Source organism: Muscardinus avellanarius, assembly GCF_963383645.1.
Source record: "Muscardinus avellanarius genome assembly, chromosome: 2".
In the NCBI taxonomy this organism is placed as follows: Eukaryota; Metazoa; Chordata; class Mammalia; order Rodentia; family Gliridae; genus Muscardinus; species Muscardinus avellanarius.
In genome coordinates this window covers 125759428-125779517 of record NC_137787.1, presented here as the reverse complement: position 1 = coordinate 125779517, position 20090 = coordinate 125759428, and the positions used below count along the sequence as shown (strand labels likewise).

The window sequence follows — 20090 nt, the reverse complement described above, 5'->3', positions numbered from 1 at the left end:
CAAATGAATGCTGGTTCCTGGGTGGCCACACTTACTGCCAGAGCTCTGCCTATTCCAAGAGTGCAGGCTGGATGCACTGTTAATACTGGACCCTAGTGAGAGTGGGTGCAGCTGTCTATTGCTGCTGGTATGTTCTTCCAAGGTGTATTGAGCTGTGTTCTCACTTAGAACTAAGCATCTGGCTACCAGGAGGTTGGGAATACCCCGCGGTGGGCCAGGGGTGCAGGGTAGGTGCTCAAGGGTCCAGTGTGCGGTGTCCAGCAATGGTCTCTGCGTCCCGCGGGACGTAGAGGCTGGGGGTGCCCCAAGGAGATTTCCGGGTCTCCCAGTGCTTTTGCAGCCTGGAGGGTAGGCTCTGGCAAGGTAGCAGGGGTTAGCCACAGAAGCAGGCTCCAATTTAGGAGGACAGTGTACAGGCACTGATTACTAGTAGGGGACAGGCAGGATGCGCGAGGAGAGTGCTCTGAGGCTTGAGCCCGTGGTGGGGGGTTGAGACTGCGACTGCGCACACGCTAGGACCCCAGTTACTAGGGCGCCCTCAGGTACCTGTCTTGGTGCAGGAATCCGTGTGAGTCTCTGTGCCGATGTGATCCGGTCGCTGGTGGGCAGACAGAGTTCTGGTGGGTGCTGCTCGCTGCTTAGGATGCGGTCCTAAGTCCGTTTTTATTCCCGGATTATCTTGCCGTGGAAATATCGGGCAGGCAGCTCCTTGGACAGCTGCCAAAGCAGCCCGCGGCTCAGCGTTCTGGTCCGCGGTCAGATTGTATCTGCAGCAGGTCCCGTGTCCGATCTTTGTTCTTCTTGTTCAAGTTCAGGGTTCCGCCGAGGTACCAGGATGTGTTTTGGTTCCTGGTATGTATTTGTTTTGTTGATTTAGACACTGCTTTCTCCGTATTTAAACTTTATTTACTTCAGCTACTGAGAGGTGCTGTGTCCCTCAGTCGCCATTTTGGAAAAAAAAAAAAAAAAAAAAAAAAAAAAAAAAAAAAAGAAAAAAAAAAAAATCTGAGAAGTGTTTTAACAAAACTGCTAGTTCACTTGAACCCACTTATCTCCTGTCAGCTGAACAGCCCTTCCTTGATGAAAAGTTTGTAACCACCATGACATTTACTAGTTCCAAGCACCAGTCTTTAAGATTGGTTTTAAAGAAATATGAAGGGTTTTGTTTGTTTGGTACTGGGGATTGAACCCAGGGGCATTCTACCTCTGAGCTACACCCCTAGCCCTTTTAATTTTGAAACAAGGTCTCTCTAAGTTACTGGACTGGCCTCAAACCTACAATCCTCCTGTCTCAGCCTCCCAAGTACTGATATTATAGGTGAGTGCCACCATGCCTGGCAAAATATGAGTGTATATATATATACTTATATTATACTCATATTACAGTGTTAACTTGAAAGTGAAAAGCTTCCAGTTGAGGACATGTTATACTCAATTAAGCATTAGGAGAAGCCAGACACAGTGGTATACACCTGTGATCCTAGGTACTTGAGAGGCTGAGGCAGGAGGATTACAGGCTTGGGGAAACTGAGATCCTGTCTCAAAATTTCAAAAAATAAGCAGGGCAGTCTGGGTTGGTCGTGTACACCTGTAATCCCAGTACTTGGGAAGTTAAGATAGGAGGATTGAAGGTTCAAAGCCAGTCTCAGCAACTTAGCCAGGTCCTCAGCAATTTACTGAGACCTTGTTTCAAAATACAAAATAAAATAGGGCTGGAGATAGGTAGAATGTCCCTGGGTTCAATCCCAGTACCACAACCACCGAAAGAAAAATAAAAAAAGCAGGGCATAGTGGCACGGGCCTGTAATCCAGTCCTTAGGAGGCTAAAACAAGAGGATCGTAGGTTCAAGGCCAGCCTCAGCAACTTAGCAAGGCTTTCAGCAACCTAGCAAGACTCTGTTTCAAAATAAAAAATAAAAAGTGCTAAGGGTGTAGCTAAGAAATAGAATGCCCCTGCCGGGCGTGGTGGCGCATGCTTGTAATCCCTGCGCTTGGGAGGCGGAGACAGGAGGATCTCGCAGGTTCGAAGCCAGCCTCGCTGGCTTAAGAGACCCTGTTTCCAAATGAAAAGGTTAAAAAATAGGTCTGGGAGTGTAGCCTGGAGATAGAAGGGCTTCCAGGAACCCCAGTACCACCAAAAGAAAAAAGAAATAGAATGCCCCTAAATTCAATTCCTAGTACCAGAACACAACAATTTTTTAAAATTATAAGAACAGGGGATGTAACTCAGTGGTGGAGCATCATTGAATTTAATCCCCAGTACTGGAAAAAGGATGGGGGGACGCATAGGAGGGGGAAGATAATAAATCTCATTGAAAAATTCACCATCGGCCCTCTTCTTGGGTTTATGTAGGCCCGTCTGCCCGTGAAATGGATGGCTCCTGAAAGCTTATTTGAAGGGATTTACACAATTAAGAGCGACGTCTGGTCATACGGAATATTACTCTGGGAAATATTCTCACTTGGTATGTTCGGCACCTGCGGCCTCCCTGGGCTCTGGCTGTGTGGGCTCTGCGACATCTGTGCCTATCCCCCACCCCACCTCCTAAGTCAGAGGGTGGCCGCCACCTGGACCACTCCCACAGCTCCTGGTGCTCCTGGCGCGGCACCTGTTGTGTTGCGCGTCTTTCCCTCTGTCCCCGTGGGAGGCTGCGCCTGTCCACAGGAGCCACAGATGCACATTAGCTGTGGATGGATAAACAGATGAAGAGGTGGATGAGGGCTACATGCTCTGCTGTTTCCTCAGGTGTCAATCCTTATCCTGGCATCCCGGTGGACACAAACTTCTATAAACTCATCCAGAGTGGATTTAAAATGGATCAGCCATTTTATGCTACAGAAGAAATGTAAGTACAATTCTGACTGCAGTTCAGAAATTCACAGTCTAATTCCAAATGCACGACAAAGCAAGGTAAAAATTCCTTAATGCAAAGTTAAGATGATTCTTCCTAAAAAAAAGAAAATCTTCCTTATTTGGGGATTTCTAAACAAAATGGAACCTTGCCTGTCCTCAGAGGCCACTCTTGGGTTTAAAATCCTTTGCTTGAGGGACCTGTGAAGATTAAACTCCGTCGTCTGAATCTTATTAAATTAAATGCATTTCTATCCATCATCTAATATCTCCTTTCTGATGTGAATACAAAATCTAGGAGCGTATTCGCCACGAAACAAACAAGCCACAAATAAGTAGCTTCTACTCAGCATGGTGGGGCATGCCCATCATCCTAACTGCTTGGGAGGATGAGACAGGAGGATCGCAGGTTCCAGGCAACCGCCGGCAGGCAACTTGTCAAGGCCAAAAATAAAAGGGCTAGGGATGCAGCTCAGTGGTAGAGCGCCCCCGTGAGTCAATCTCCACTACGGCAAAATAAATAAAAGTGAATAAAACTAAAACTAAGTTCCTCTACACAACAAATGGTGCTTTGTGAGGTGGACAATGGCTCAGTTTGCTCACAGTGACCCGTGTTCTCTTGCTTTACAGATATTTTATAATGCAATCCTGCTGGGCCTTTGACTCAAGGAAGCGGCCGTCCTTCCCTAACCTGACTTCATTTCTAGGATGTCAGCTGGCCGATGCAGAAGAAGCGGTATGTAGCCGGCAGGACTTGATACAGCTATAAAGGAAATTGTAATTAACAACACCTGTTGACTGGCTAAGCTCCAACTTGTCTTTCTCACCACTATTTGTCTAGGTTGCCCTTTCAAAGCTGTTCAAGATGAGACCTATCTATTGAGACGTGTCTTTAGAAAAAAGTACCTTTCCTGAAGCTTTTGACAGATTGGTTAATAAATGTAAAAGCTGGGCCCAGTGCAGAGGACTAACAACTAAGTAAACGTGCTCCCTCCAGAAGCCACTGGACTTCCCGAACTCAACATGGAACATTAGTGCAGATCAGTCACAGGGCTCAGTCTTGTGACATTCAGGGTGGGAAGAGCAGCGTCTGGAGTCATTAGACATAATGAATAACTTCCCATGCACTATTAGTGAAGCCCGGAGTGGTGCACACACCTGGAATCCCAGTACTTGGGAGGCGGAGACAAGAAGATTGCAGTTTCAAGACCAGCCTCAGCAATTTAATAAGATCCTGTTTTGAAATAAAAAATAAAGCTGGACAAGAAGGATTGCAGGTTTGAAGCCAGCCTCAGCAACTTAGTAAGGCCAGTCTCAGCAATTTAACAAGACCCTGCTTCAAAAAAAAAAAAAAATAGGCCTGGAGTATAGTTCAGAGGTAGAATGGCCCTGGGTTCAATCCCCAGTACCACACACACACACACACACACACACACACACACACACACACACGACAGTCTGTTCTCTTTATTAAATTATTAAGAGTCCATTTTCAGTTCTGTATTCTCTCTATAAACCTGTTTAGATGGTATGTGTCCTTTTCTCATATTATGGTTTTTTTTTTTTTTTTTTTTTTTTTTTTGGTGGTACTGGGGTTCCTGGAAGCCCTTCTACCTCCGGGCTACACTTCCAGACCTATTTTTACATTTTTATTTGGAAACAGGGTCTCCTAAGCCAGCGCACATGGCTGGCTTCGAACCTGCGCGATCCTCCTGTCTCTGCCTCCCAAGCGCGGGGATTACAAGCGTGCGCCACCATGCCCGGCAGTCATATTGTGATTTTTTTAAATTATCATGGTCAGGGAATCAGGTCAAAAGTTTCGGAGGTGGAAAACCCCCAGGGCACTTATGGGCCAATGGATAGATGACTTATTAACAGTGATGATGCTATAAAATAACCTGAAAGAAGAGTTATTGGAAGAAAGAAACACGTGCTGGTGGAGTGAAGAGAAAGGGCCGACAGGCTCACGTCAGACAGCTGGCGTGGCTTCACGGAGCTCTGATCTGGATGAGGATGAGCAAGGAGGAGTATTCTGGCTGATGGAGAATGGAGGGTGGGAAGGTTATTATGGGCTCAGTGAATAAAGGTTCACAGTGGTGACCAGACAAGGTAGGAGAAAGTGGGGCTGCACCAGTGTCTGATGGCCTGGAGTGGGGCAAAGTGGTGCATGCCTACAATCCCAGGACTTGGGAGGCTGCGACAGGAGGATCACCAGCCTCAGCAACTTAGCCAGACTACACTTCAAAATAAAAAGTAAAAAGGGCTGGGGCTGTAGCTCAGAGGTAGAATGCCCCTGGGTTCAATTCCCAGTACCATAAACACATACATAGATACTTACATATATACATATATACAAACAGCCAGCCAGACAGTAAGTCGGCTGAAGCTCCCTGCTGCTGAAGAACCGCTTGGCTTGGTCCAGGCCCACCTTGTCTTGGTTTTGGGGTCTCCTTTCATATCCCGACATCCACAGAATGTCTGAACCTCCTCCTTTACTCAGGAGGCCTGAGAGGTGTCAGTAACTGTTGGATGCAACCTGGGCAGGGCCGTGAATTGCTGAGGGAATCTACACACTCAGAAGGACAGTTTTCCTCTCAGCCCTTCCTCTCTGTGTCCTGGCCCTCCAGGATGGAAGGGTCTTTTCCAACTACCAGCCTAACAGCCACAAGTAACCCATAGAGAAAACAATCGCTCCTTTAAGCAGATTGAAAAATGGTGCCACCTCTAGGTGGGATGAATCCAAAGAGGAGCTGCTTGCTCCTTTGAGGGACGCACACTTGCCACTCCCAGAGACATTCTACCTCTGAGCTATACCCTCAGCCCTATTTTATTTTCTTATTTTGAAATAGGGTCTTGCTACATCGTTGAGGCTGGTCTCGAGCCTGTCATTCTCCTGTCTAGCCTCCCAAGTACTGGGACTACAGGCGTGTGCGCCACACCCAGCATGCTCTAGTCTTTAAGATCAAACATTCTCTCCTCTGTGAAGCCTCCTCCAACTTCTCATGTGGTCAGATTTCAGGCTTCTCTGATTTTTTCATAATACTTTGTACATAACCCTGTACGAGACTCCAGTCGTATCACATGTGAATTGTGCTCTGTGGGCTGCCTCTCTCTCACCACTGACTTGATTTGTAAAGGCCAGGGGGTTGCCCTGCTTAACCCTACCTCACACCAGCTGGTGTTTTCCAGTGCTCCTTACATATGTGAATGAAGGTCAGAATGAAAGTAGGTCAGAAACCACACCTGCTCTGTCCATTGTTCTATCAGATGCTAGCATCATGGTTGGCATAGAGGAGGTACTCTGCAAACCCTTCTGGAAGGGAGAATGAGAGGGAGAAAGGGATACAGGAGGGAAATAGAAAAGTAAGTTCAGAAGCCAGGCATGATGGTGCACACCTGTAGTCTCAGTAGTTGGAAGGCTGAAACAGGAGGATCGCGGGTTTGAAGCAGGCCTCAGCAACTTAGTGAAGTTTCAAAATAAAAAGTAAAATTGGGCCGGGTGTGGTGGCACATACTTGTAATCCCAGTATGTGGGAGGCTGAGACAGGAGAATCGCAGATTCAGAGCTAGCCTCGGCAACGTAGGGAGAGTCTCAGAAATCTAATGAGACCCTGTTTCCAAATAAATAAAATTGGGCTGAGGAAGTTGCTTGAGGTAGAATGCCTTTAGGTTCTAGCTGGGTGTGATGGCCCACGCTTGTAATTCCAACATTTGGGAGGCTGAGACGGGAAGATTGAGGATCGCGGTTCAAGAACAGCCTCAGCTACTACTTAGTGAGGTCCTTTGCAAGTCAGTGACACTCTGTTTCAAAATAAAGAATATAAAACAGGGCTGGGGTGTAATTCTGATGTAGAAGGCCCCTTGGTTCCATCCCCAGTACCGCAACAAAAACAATGAAAAAAGAATGCCTCTAGGTTCAATCCCCAGTACCCCCTCAAAAACAACAATAAACTAAACTAAAATTGGGCTGGGGGTGTAGCTCAGAGTAGAATGCCTCTGGGTTCAATCTCTAGCACCAAAAAAAAAAAATGTTACTGAAAGAAATATAGCTGGAGAACTAGACTTAGTAATTAATTGGCTATGTGAACAGAGAGATGGAGGAGGGAAAGTTCTGAACCTTTACCCGCAGCGCTGAATGGCGGTGTGTTGAGGCACTCAGAAGCAGATCCCCTGGTTTGACATGTTAGCACTGTCTGTGTTACGGGCTTTGTTGTATGGTTAGAGGTTCCATTTTAGAGGTATGCACTTGAATTCAACAGGTCAAAACTTACTGTTGTGTCTACTGCACAAAACACATGGAGGAGGTGGCACTGTTCATCCTTAAATGTCAGGCAAAGCTGACACTAGATGTGCTTTAGCTAGTTTTCTAGAAAGAAAAATTATATTAGAGAATCTAACCTATCATTACTACAACTGTCAAAAAACAAAACCCAAAATAGTAACAATGGTGGAGAGGAGGGAGTCGGTAAAATTTAAATAAACAGAAATGTACACTCCCTAAATCACAAATTCCTATATATTATAAGAAAAACATGTACACCCTTTGTGAATAGAAAAAGGTGGCTTTTCATACACAAAAATCAGACTTTTCACAATAAAATTCAAATGGTTATTAAATACAGGAAAGGATGCTTAACTTTGTCAATAATGAAATATATGCAGGAAGGAAGGAGAAAAAGGAGGAAGGAAAGCTATTTTCAGTTTGGAAAAAATTCAAAAGCCACAAAAACTGTCAAGTGAAAACTCAAGAGTCATCAGCCCCCTGTACTAAGTGCACTGGGAACAGACCTCTTCCCGTGGCCATTCTCTTTTGTGATTTTTCTGTGTGGCTTTACGGATGAGCCTGAAGCCCTCCCTCCATGGTACTGAGGATTGAAGCCAGGGCCTTGTACACATGAAGCCAGTGCTCTGCCACTGAGCCACATTCCCAGCCGGGCTTCAGGATTTCTAAAGTAACATTCCATCTGAGAGTAGAAACAAGGATGAAAGGAAATATTTGACTCAGACTTCATTTCTCCACTCATAAGAGGACCAAAAAGGGTCTGTTAGTTTAAATGTAGAAGCCAGGTGTGGTGGCACATGCTTGTAATCCCTATACTTGGGAGGCTGAGACAGGAGGATCACAAGTTCAAGGCCAGTCTCAGCAACTTAGTGAGACACTGTTTCAAAATAAAAAATAAATATAGGGCTGGGGTATATCTTGGAGGTAGAATGACCATGGGTTTAATCCCCAGCACCACTAAAAAGAAAGAAAGAAACAAGAAAGAAAGAAAAAAGGAAGGAAGGAAAGAAAGAGAAAGAAAATGTAGAATATTCTGGGAGACCTATGCATAATAAAAGTAACGATCTATACAAGACGGGAAATAATAAAGGACACACTTCCACTGCGATATGTACACATGTGAGGCGCCAACATTAACCTCAATGCCCTGTATGGAGAAGGGGGCACGGGGCGGAGGCGGGAAAGCTCGCCAAGCGTGGTTGCATGTATGTCACCATCGCTATGTATGAAGCACGTTATGATGTGAAGCTATAACGCATCAGTAAAAGTATAAAAGAATTATTTTTGTTTGAAGAATTTGCCACGTAGGTGCACTGAATCAGACAGTGATTGGTGTAGGTGCACTGAATCAGACAGTGATTGGTGTTCTGTCTCTTTCCCATATTAGATGTATCAGAACATAGATGGCCACATTTCAGAACGTCCTTCCATCTACCAAAACAAGCGACCTTTCGGCAGAGAGGTGGGGTCTGAGTCACCCTCTCCACAGGCTCAGGCTGAAGATTCATAGAGAAAGAGTGTGAGGACTTCACCCTGCCCGCCTTATACAGGCTGTAGATTACCAAACGAAGATTCATTTCATCACTAAAGATATATATATATATATACACACACATATATATATGTATTATCAACTACTGCTTCGCTGGACTTTTCTCTAGGAGCTGTCTGCGATTACGCTTGTTTTCGAAAGAACTTTTGTAAAATCAAAATATCCCATGCGCAAGAAGAGCCAGTGATTCGCTGTGTTGGCGCGCCTGCCCGCACCCCGAGGCCTGCGCCGGCTGCTCGGGGGAATACTGAGCACCGGAAGTGGAGTCCATTCTTGTAAAAACAGAAAATAGAAGCATTTTGCTAAGGAGAAGCTAATATGGTTTTTTAAAATCTATGTTTTAAAATAATATGTAACTTTTTCAGCTATTTAGTGATATATTTTATGGATGGAAATATACTTTCTATTATAGACATGCTTGTTGTTGAATTATTTATCTGGGATGATTAGGGTAGAACTTACCTGGAGTTCATGAACTCACTGAAATCCTGTGCAGTGTTTTGTTTGCATGTGTGTGTGTGTGTGTGTGTGTGTGTGTGTGTGATATGTTTATTTTTATTTTATTTTATTTTATTTTATTTTATTTTATTTTATTGCAGTACCGGGGATGGAACCCAGAGGCATTCTACCTCTGAGCTATACCCCCAGCCCTATTTTTTAGTCTTTTTAGTGTTTGAAACAGGGTCTCACTGAGTTGTGAAGGGTCTCGCTAAGTAGCTGAGGCTGTCCACGAACCACAATCCTCCAATCTCAGCCTCCCGATTACTAACTAGTATTACAAGCATGAGCCACCACACCCAGCCTTGTATGTTTACTAAGAAGGCCCATTCTGTTGTCAGAATTTTTAAAAAAATAAGCACATACACGCGCGTGTGTGTGTTATTAGGGGTTGAACCCTGAGCATTCTACCTCTGAACTATACTCCCAGACATTTTTTTAAGCATTTTTGTTTTGAAACAGGATCTTGCTAAGTTGCGAGAATATCACTAAGTTGCTGAGGCTGGTCTTGAACCTATGATCCTCCTGTCTTGGCCTCCCAAGTGCTAGGATTCCAGGCATATGCCACCACACCTGGCCTGTCATCATATTCTTTAAAATATCCCTGTCTAGCCAGGCGTGGTGGCGCAGACTTGTAATCCCCGCACTTGGGAGGCTGAGACAGGAGGATCGCACAAGTTCAAAGCCAGCCTCAGCTACTTAGTGAGGCTCTCAGCAACTTAGTGAGACCATGTTTCCAAATAAAATATAAAATAGGTCTGGGAGTACAGCCTGGAGGTAGAAAGCCTCTGGGTTCTACCCCGAGTACCACAAAAAAACAAAACAAACAAAAAAAACATCCCTGTCTATGGCTCCACTAGATTAAGAATAACTAGTGTGAGCCGGGCGTGGTGGCGCACGTTTGTAATCCCCGCACTTGGGAGGCAGAGACAGGAGGATCACTCAGGTTCAAAGCCAGCCGTGCTGGCTTAAGAGACCCTGTTTCCAAATAAAAAAGTATAAAAAATAGGTCTGGGAGTGTAGCCTGGAGGTAGAAGGGTTTCCAGGAACCCCAGTACCACACACACACACAAATAATAATAACTAGTGTGAGTTAAGCATGGTGGCTTGCTGCTTGCACCTGTAATTCCAGGATTTGGGAGGCTGAGACAGGAGAATCTCAGGTTCAAGGTTCTGCACCTTAGCAAGACCCTCAACAATTTAGTGAGGCTCTGTTTCGAAATAAAAAATAAAAAGGGCTGGGGTTGAAGTATCAAAAATAGTGAAGGATGGGGGGCTTTCCTCTGTGTCTTAGTTGCTTCTCGTAGGGCAGTGCTGTGGTTTGAAAGTATATCTGGAGTTCAGATGTTGGAACTTAATTCCTTATGCCAAAGGATGGAGAGGTGGGATCTTTAAGAGATGATTAGGAGCCGGTGTGGTGGTGCAAGCTTGTAATCCCAGTACTTGGGAGGCTGAGACAGGAGGAGGAGTGCACAAGTTCAAGGCTAACCTCAGCTACTTAGTGAGGTTCTCAGCAACTCAGTGAGATCCTGTTTCCAAATAAAATATATAACAGGACTGGGAATATAGTCCGGAGGTAGAAAACTCCTGGGTTCCATCCTCAGTACCACCAAAAATAGAAGAAAAAAAAAAAAGATGATTAGGTCACAGATGGATTAATGCTACTGTGGGAGTGGCTTCATTATCACAAAAGAGGGTTTGTTTTAAGAGTTTAAGAGCATAACAAGGTGGTGGTGTCCTGCGCCCGTAATCCCAGTACTTCATAGACTAACACAGGAGGATTGAAGGCTTGAGGCCAGCCTCAGGAACTTAGCAAGACCCTGTATCAAAACAGAAGATTGAAAAGATGAATGGAGGTGCAGCTCAGAGATAGGAAGCCCCATATAGTTCAGTGGTGCTAAATATAAACAAATTGATGTGGAACAGGCTTCTAGAACTTCTTTGCACATCAAAACACTGTACCTTGCACATCAAACTCTTGCAGATCTGGACTCTGTGCCTACTGAACACTCACTCTCAGCTCCCTAACCCCCCAAGTCCCGGGTAACCACCATTGTACCTTCTGTCTCTATGAGTCTGACTGTTCCTGGGGTCCTATTTAAGTGGAATAATTTGTCCTTTTGTGCCTGGCTTATTTCACTTAGCATAATGTCCTTGAGTTTTATCCATATTATAACAGATCAGAATTTCCTTTCTTTCGTGGGTTGTATAATATTCCATTGGGTGCATAGAGCATATTTTATTTCTCTATCAGTGAACACATGGAGCTGTAGGTGATGGCATATACCTATAATCCTAGTACTAGTGAGGCCGAGACAGGAGGCCCCCAGGTTTGAGGCCAATCTCAGCAATTTAGTAAGATCCTTAGCAATTTAGGGGGATCTTGTCTCAAAATAAAAAATAAGAAGAACTGGGGCTGTAGCTCTGTGGTAGAATACTCCTGGTACTAAGTTCAATACCCAGTGCTGAAAGAAAAGAAGGAAGAAAGAAAGAAAACACATGGATTACTTCTACCGCCTGTTGGCTGCCAAGAACCTGGGCAGCATTAGTCACATCTAATGCTGGTATCTCCTCACAACACTTCTCTCAATTCATTAGGGGACATAAATATTCCTGGAAGCAAGATTACTAGATTAAATGATAGCTTATTTTATCTTTTTTTGGTTTATTACTTTTAAAGACTGTGGTGGGGATCATGTGTTTCTGTGTGTGTGTGTGTGTGTGTGTGTGTGTGTGTGTGTGTGTGTGTGTTGACTTGGTACCATCCCCAAGATATCTTTTATGTATATGTAAATATTGCAACATCCTAAACAATCCAAAATACTTCTGGTCCCTGGTGTTTCAGATAAGGACTATTCAGCCCGTGTTAATAGAGCAGAGGTTCCTTCATTTCACTGAATATACAATTATCATCGACCATTCTTATGCTGATGACACTTGAATAGTTTTGTGGGTTGAGCTGGGTCGTGATTCTTTGGGTTTTGTTGTTGTTGTTTGGTTTTAAAATAGAACAAACTTTGTATTCATTAAAAAAAAAATACTTAGAGTTAAAAGCAGGAGTAGCTCCTTTTCCTAAAAAGAAGGCAGTATGCTGTTGGATTTAAAATTGCAATTGTTTTTTTTTTTAATGGACGAGAGTTGAGATACTGTTCAATTCTATTCCAGCTTCTCACTCCTTCACGACAGTGGGTTGCATCCTGGGTCTGCAGAGATTCCAACATTAAGCCTAAAGAATCATTCAATGGCGCAGCCTCTCCTCCTGCAGTATGGGCTCGTCTCCTGGCAAATACGAATCTTAATATCCAAATGCTAACAACAAACCACAAAGGGATTTCACACTGGACAGTAGTGTTTCTGCTCTCTCTCTCTCTCTCTCTCTCTCTCTCTCTCTCTCTCTCTCTCTCTCTTCTTTTTTTTCTTTTTGGTGGTACTGGGGGTGGAACCCAGGGGCTTTCTACCTCTGGGCTATACTCCTAGACCTATTTGATATTTTATTTGGAAACAGGGTCTCACTAAGTTGCCGAGAGCCTCACTAAGTAACTGAGGCTGGCTTTGAACCTGCACAATCCTCCTGTCTCAGCCTCCCAAGCGCGGGGATTACAAGCATGCGCCACCATGCCCGGCACAGTAGCGTTTCTTAAGACATACTTGACTTTAGTTTTAAGCACAAAAACTTCATGGAGAACCTTATTTTGAGAAATACAGTTGTAACCGGAGTATTTCTTATTGACAGAAAACATGGTATATCAGATCAACAGAATCCCATTTTGAAATTTTCAGGCTGTCTCTACTCATCATAAACTCTTGAAAATTGTGTCTAAACAACTCTCTTTCCTTATTTTTAGCAGTGATGCCACATCAGTAAAAACTGTAGATGAACTCAGATGAACTCATAGAAAATGTTTGTCCAAATACTGTTCACAGGGCAGTTTTCCCCTAAAAACACTTCATTGAGGGCCCGCATGCTGATTGTAAAACAGCGTGTGTTCCTGGCATAAAACCAATAGCTGGTGCACCATACTTCAATGGCTAGACCTCCCTAAGGAAAAGTCCTCTCACTTGCACCTAGGATACTGGAAGGGGCCCCAGGCCTTGGGAGACACTGGAAATTCACTAGTCAGATGCAGGGTAGACAAACTTGCCATTCTTCCTCTGTCTAGTCCCCAGCACAGATCCACATAGAGGAGAGGAGGAGAAAGAGCCCCCAACCCAGCCCAGAAACGTCTTCACTGGCCCAGACGACAATCTGGATCCTACAAAGGAGGCACGGGTGTTCTCTATAGTACTATATTTTATTTTATTTTTATTTTAGCGGTACTGGGAATGGAACCCAGGGGCACTCTACCTCCGAGCTACAACCTCCAGCCCTAGTTTTATTCTTTATTTTGAAACAGGGTCTCACTGAGTTGCAAAGGGCCTCACTAAGTAGCTGAGGCCGTCCGCAGACCGCGATCCTCCAGTCTCAGCCTCCCAAATGCTGGGATTACAAACGTGTAACACCACACCCCGCTATAGTACTGTATTTTACAACATACCTTTTAAAATGCCACATATAAGATTTACAAGGAGACATTCTCTGCAGAATGACAGTACTTAAAAACCTCTTAAGAGAAAATGAAACCTGACTCTTATTTATAGGTTCGTTATTTGTTTAGGTCAAGCTGTGTCCCTGACAGAACTGCCCATTTTTAAAGTAATTTTGGTTGGTGCAGCGTAATCGCGCGTGACGGTGAGATTCCTGGTGATACATTCATGTAGGCACACGGCATCATGGGTCTCTCTCCTTCCTGCACCTCCCTCCCTCTCCGCTCCCCTCTGGCCCCTCCACTGCTCTACCCTCTCTCTTCTAATTTTCATGAGGTCTCTCTTTTTTCCTCTGTAGCTTCCACACATGAGAGAAAAGATGCCGCCCTAGACTGAGTCTGGCTGATGTCACTTAGCATGACGTTGCGTCCATTGTCCTGCCATTGACAGATTGTTGTTCTTTATGGCTGAGCAAAGCTCCATTGTGTGTATATGCCACCGTTTCTTTACCCATTCATCTGTTGATGGACACCAAAACAACAACAAACCAAATAACCCGATCAATAACTGGGCAATTAGGACTGTAGTACCAGTACTTAGGAGGCTGAGACAGGAGGATCACAGGTTCAAGCCCAGACTCAGCAGCTTAGGAGACCCTGCTTCAAAATACAAATAGAAATACAAAGGGCTGGGGGTATAGCCTGGAGGTAGAATGCCTCTAGATTCAATCTTCAGTATCAAGAAATAAAGGAAGGAAGAGAGAAAGAAAGAAAGAAGGAAAGAAAGAGAGAAAGAAAGATGAAGATGAAGAAGAAAAAATACAGCAGTACAGAATCAACCTTGGTGTCCTTAACATCATGTAAGAACATAAAGTTACAAGCACTTTTATGTTGCATTTGATTAAACCCGGGAGTTCTACCACTGAGCTATATTCATACCCCCAGCCTTTTTTGTTTGTTTGTTTGGTATTGGGGATTGAACTCAAGGACATTTTACCCTGGAGCTTGACTCCAGATCAATTTTATTTTTATTATGAAACAGGGTCTTGCTAAATTGAGGCTGACTTTGAACCTGCAGTCCTCCTGTCTCAGTCTCTCAAGTACTGGAATTACACAACGTTCTGCTCCCGACCCTCTTTTTGTTTTTGTTGTTTTACTTTGAGATAGGGTCTCACTAAGTGCCCAGGCTGGCCTCGAACCTACAATCCTCAAACCTACAGCTTCCAACTACTGGGCTTCCAGGCATGTTCCATAAGCACTCACTCCTCTGGGAAGGCCGGTTTGCCAAGGCTGCGCCTTCAGTCAGGCCTGTGTAGTGATCTGCCAGCAGGTGGCGCCCTAGCACTTCTGTTTTTACATTGATTCCCAAGTCCCTGCCCATTACTAGGGCTTGTCTTGGGTGTGAATTTTAAGCAGCAGAAAACAAAACAAACAAACAAACAAACAAAGGTCATTTTGGAGGCTGGAAGAAAAAGCAGCCTTCAAGGTGAATCACTTCCGTTGGTTCATTCAGGATTCCTTCATCCCTTGACTGTGGTAATGTGTGGATTCTTTGTGCATTAGTTACCGCTTTCCCAGCACTAAGCATTCCGGTGTCAACTCACTTTACAGGACCTGGCTGTCTGTGCTCTTCCATACAGTGAGCACCTGTCATGCTTATGGAAAACGAAGAGTCCATTTCCCTCTCCCAAACATATATACATATACATACACATACACATACACATACACATACACATACACATACACATACACATACACATACATACTGGGGATAGAACCCAAGCTACCTCCAAGCTACACCCCTAGACCCATTTTAGTTTTTTTTTTTTTTTTTTGTACTGGGATGGAACCCAGGGGCATTCTACCTCTGAATTACACCCCTGACCCTATATTCTATTCTTGTGTGTGTGTGTGTGTGTGTGTGTGTGTGTGTGTGTGGTACTGGGGTTCCTGGAAACCCTTCTACCTCTGGGCTACACTCCCAGACACCTTTTTTTAATATATATTTTATTTGGAAACAGGGTCTCTTAAACCAGCGAGGCTGGCTTTGAACCTGCGCGATCCTCCTGTCTTGTCTCCCAAGCGCAGGGATCACAAGCGTGCAACACCACGCCTGGCTTATTCTTTACTTTTTGAAACAGGGTCTCACTGAGTTGCAAAGGGCTTCGCTAAGTAGCAGAAGCAGCCCACAAACTGTGATTCTCCTGTCTCAGCCTCCCAAATGCTGGGATTATAAGTGTGCACCACCACACCCGGCCATTTTAGTCTTTTATTTGGAAACAGGGTCTCATTAAGTTTCTCAGAGCCTAAGTTGCTGAGGCTGACTTCGAACTTGCAATTCTGTCTCAGCCTGCCAAGTACTGGGATTGCAAGCATGTGCCTCCATGCTCAGCTTGTCCTAGAGATTTTTATAAGTACCCCTTGGATTTGGCCAGCGGCAGGACCATGTCTCATAACCACCGGTGCTGCCCATTTTGGCCCCACCGCATCCTGGTCACTTGTGTTTCTTCCTAGTCTCTCTTTCCCCAGCTTTTCCATAAGGGTCTTTCTGGGTAACTGATTCAGCTGAATTCTTCTGCTGCTCCTAGAGTCCTTTTGATGCTTTTTCTTTTTTCTTTCAAAAATCAATGCTAGCTGGATGTGACAGTGTACATCTGTAATCCCAGTGCTTGGGAGGCTGAGACAGGAGGATTGAAGGTTTGAGACCAGCCTCAGCAACTGAGTAAAACTCTCAGTAACCTATCAAAACCTTGTTCCAAAACAAAAAAATTATAAAAGGGATGGGGGTGTACCTCAGAAGTAGAATGCTCCTGGGTTCAATCCCCAGTGTCTGTCTGCCTCTCTCTCTCTCTCTCTCTCTCTCTCTCTCTCTCTCTCTCTCTCTCTCTCTCTCTCTCTCACACACACACACACACACACACACGGATTTATTAGTATTGAATTTAATTCTGTCTATGCCACAACTTCCATCAGCAAAAGGGGAAAAAAGTAAGAGAGAAAGTGTCACCTAAAACCTAGAGTGGCCAACATATATTAAATTCCAAATTACCTTCATGAGCCAGAAAAGGATTTATGAATTTTTTTTGTGGAAAATACACAAGGCACCAAGTTCAGCCTCTTGGCCAGTTTTAAGAGGATAGCCCAGAGCATCGGCCACCTCCAGAGCGCTGTCATCTTTCCAAATGGTCTCCACTCCCACTCAAGAGCACCTCTGCCCTCCCTCCAGCCCCCGGCCCCTACCACGCTACTTTCAATCCCTAGGAATCTGAGTACTCTGAGTACCTTGTATAAATGAAATCGTACAGTATCCATCTTTTTGTGACTGGTAGAATGTCTTCAAGGTTTGCTTTGATGAATTCTTTTGCTAACATTTATTGATAACATACTATATTCTAGAACTTTTTATGGACTAACCCATTGAACAAATTGTGGGGTAGAAGTTTACTCTGTGGCAGTTTAACAGCTGGTGAAACCAAAGCTCAAGAAGCTTAGTTCACTTACTTAGACGCTCAAAGCTGATAACTGCAGGGCCTGCCCACCTGCCATGATCATACCGGACACCTGAAAAGGTCAGGGACGCGCTCTGCTGCCGCTTCCTTGTGCCTGGTCTCAGTCCCTGGCCAGTGGAGAGGGGTCTGCTAACAGCAAGAGTAAATGAGTTCCGGCTCCCACCTTGCCCATATACATTCAAGATAAGAATGTATATGGAAACCTAGTGTGGCGGCACATGCCTGGAATCCCAGTACTTGGGAGCCTGAGACAGGAGGATCGCAGGTTTGCGGTCAGCCTCAGCAACTTGCTAAAGCCCTAAGGAACTTAATAAGACCACTTCCAAATAAAAAATAAAATAGGGCTGTGGGGAGGGAGGAAGCTCAGAAGTAAAATGTCCCTGGGTTGAATCCCCAGCACTCCTCCCTCAAAAAAAGACATAAAAAAACAGCTTTCTAGGAGTTGAGATTATAACTCAGCAGTACAGCACTTGCCTATCATGCTTAAGGCCCTGGGTCTGATTCCCAGCACTGCGAGAGAAAAACATCTGGGAGTGGTGGTACATACCTGTAATCCCTGCCCTTGGGAGGCCGGGACATGAATATTGCAGGTTCAAGGACAGCCTCAGCAAGTAGTGAGACTCTCATCAACCTGGTGAGACCCTGTTTCAGAATAAAAATAAAATAGGTCTAGGGGCGTAGCTCCAAGGTAGATGCCCCTGGGTTTAATCCCCAGTAACTAACACATACACGTACACACGCGTGCACACACACACACACACACACACACACACATAAAAAAGTTTTGTTATACAATTCACATAGCATACAACCTATTTAAAATGTGAGATTCAATAAATTAGCATTTTGATTTGATGATCACTGCCTTACTGACTACTTTACATTTCTTTGAATTGACTGACAAGAGTCAAGCAGGAAAATTTAGGTTTGGGGACAGAGCTCAGCGGTAGAGCACTTGCCTAGCATATTTGAAGCCCTGGAATCCCCAGCACTGTGAGAGAGAAAGAAAGAAGGGAAGGAAGGAAGGAAGGGCAAAAGAAAGAGAGAAAGAAAGAAAAGCAATAATAAAATCTGGAGGAGTTACATTAATCATGTTCAAAGTGCTTTCGTAGCATGGGCTGTCGACTCTGGCTTATTTTGCTTAACACAATGACCTCCAATTCTATCCAGTTTCCTGAAAATGGCATGATTTTGTTCTTTCTGGCTGAATTTTACTCCATGGAGTATACATATCTTATTTTGTTTATCCATCCACCCATCAACAGGCATCTAGGCTGCTTCCATCACTTGGCTACTGTGAAGAGCGTCAAGCTAAACATGGGTGGCCTGCTCTTTCTTTCTCCCTCCCTCCCTCCTTCCCTCCCTCCCTCCCTTCCTTCCTTCTTTCTTTCTCTCTCTTCTTTCTCTCTTTCTTTCTTTCATTCTTTCTTTCTTTCTGGCAGTACTGGGGTGGAATCAGGGGCATTCTACCTCTGAGCTATGCCCCAGCCCTATTTTTTATTCTTTATTTTGAAACAGGACCTCACTGGGTTGCAAAGGGCCTCACTAAGTAGCTGAGGCTGTCCGCAAATCTGGATCCTCCTGTCTCAGCCTCCCAAGTGCTGGGATTACAAGCGTGCACCACCACCCCAGCTCTTTCTTTTTTTGATGTTACCTTCCACCGTATTTTTCTGTTGTGTGAGACGTTAGGGTGTGAAATCTAACCTGTGGTCTATTCGCCAACTCTTCCGTCCCACACTGACTTTATCCCCCACCATGAGTTTACTGCCTGCCTGCTCCAGCCCTGTTCTAGGCTCCCAGAATACAGAGGCACAACACACAGTCTGTAGGCTCCTGGAATTTGTCTGGGTTAAGCTTATATGCAAACAAACAAACACACACAATAATCAAGGTGATTTCAGATAAGGTGAGATCTATTTAAGAAGAAAATAACACATATTAGTGCTTAAGAGAGCCAGGCATGGTGGTGCAGTGTGTAATCCCAGTACTTGGGAGGCTGAGACAGGAGGATTGCAGGTTCGCAGCCAGCCTCAGCTACTTAGTGAGGCCCTCCACAACTTAGTGAGACCCTGTTTTAAAATAAAGAATAAAACAGGGCTGGAGTGTAGCTCAGAGGTAGAATGCCCATGGGTTCCATCCCTAGTAACACACACACACACACACACACACACACACACACACTGCTCAAGATATTGTTGACAATGGAATAGAATAATTCCTGAGACAGCTCACCCTGTTTCATAAGTACTTACTACCTATTGTGTTAAACATTTGGGTTCCAGAGAAAGAGTGACACTTCATACCTGCCCCACATAGCAGCAGCAATACCAGATAGGAATTTCAAGTGGATTGACCTATTACCTGTCCGAATTATCAGGGAAAACTTCCCTAGGATAACAATGGCATTGAAATGTCAATCACAAGCTTGTTTGAGAGGCTGAGACAGGAGGATTGCAAGTTCAAGGATACCCTCAGCAATTTAGCGAGACTGTTAAAAAAAAAAAAAAGGGCCTAGTGTGTAGCTCCGAGGTAGAATGCTCCTGGGTCCAATCCCTAGTACTAAAACAAAACAAAACCATGACGCAGAAAGTCTACCTGGCTCCAGTGCAGGGGGCACACCTGGCCGCTGCTGGTCTTGGTGATGGGAATGGCTTGGTTGCACACAGGATCTCTGCTCCTCTAATACAGCCTTACAGGGTTTTAGCTCAGCGCTAAAGTGCTCCCCCAGTGTGCACAAGGCTCTGGGTTCCATTCCAGCACTGAAAAAACAAAACAAAAAACCCCACAAGCCTGTGTTTATTCATTGCATAATCATCTGGACCTGCATCTCCCAGAGGCTTTTAAAACACGTGCAGCTGGTGTTGCATAAAAA

At 44.6% G+C, this 20090-nt stretch overlaps 1 protein-coding gene across 1 annotated transcript in view; it reads left to right on the top strand.

Moving 5' to 3' along the window:
* FLT3 (fms related receptor tyrosine kinase 3) overlaps positions 1 to 8643 on the top strand; it is a gene marked incomplete at both ends in the record, with an annotated part of 102495 nt that extends 93852 nt beyond the window's left edge. The window contains 4 exons of the mRNA XM_080689525.1: positions 2354 to 2465; positions 2747 to 2846; positions 3482 to 3587; positions 8521 to 8643. Coding sequence (XP_080545651.1) covers positions 2354 to 2465; positions 2747 to 2846; positions 3482 to 3587; positions 8521 to 8643 — 441 coding nt within the window. The remainder of the gene's footprint in view (positions 1 to 2353; positions 2466 to 2746; positions 2847 to 3481; positions 3588 to 8520) is intronic.
* Between the last annotated feature and the right edge of the window lie 11447 nt (positions 8644 to 20090).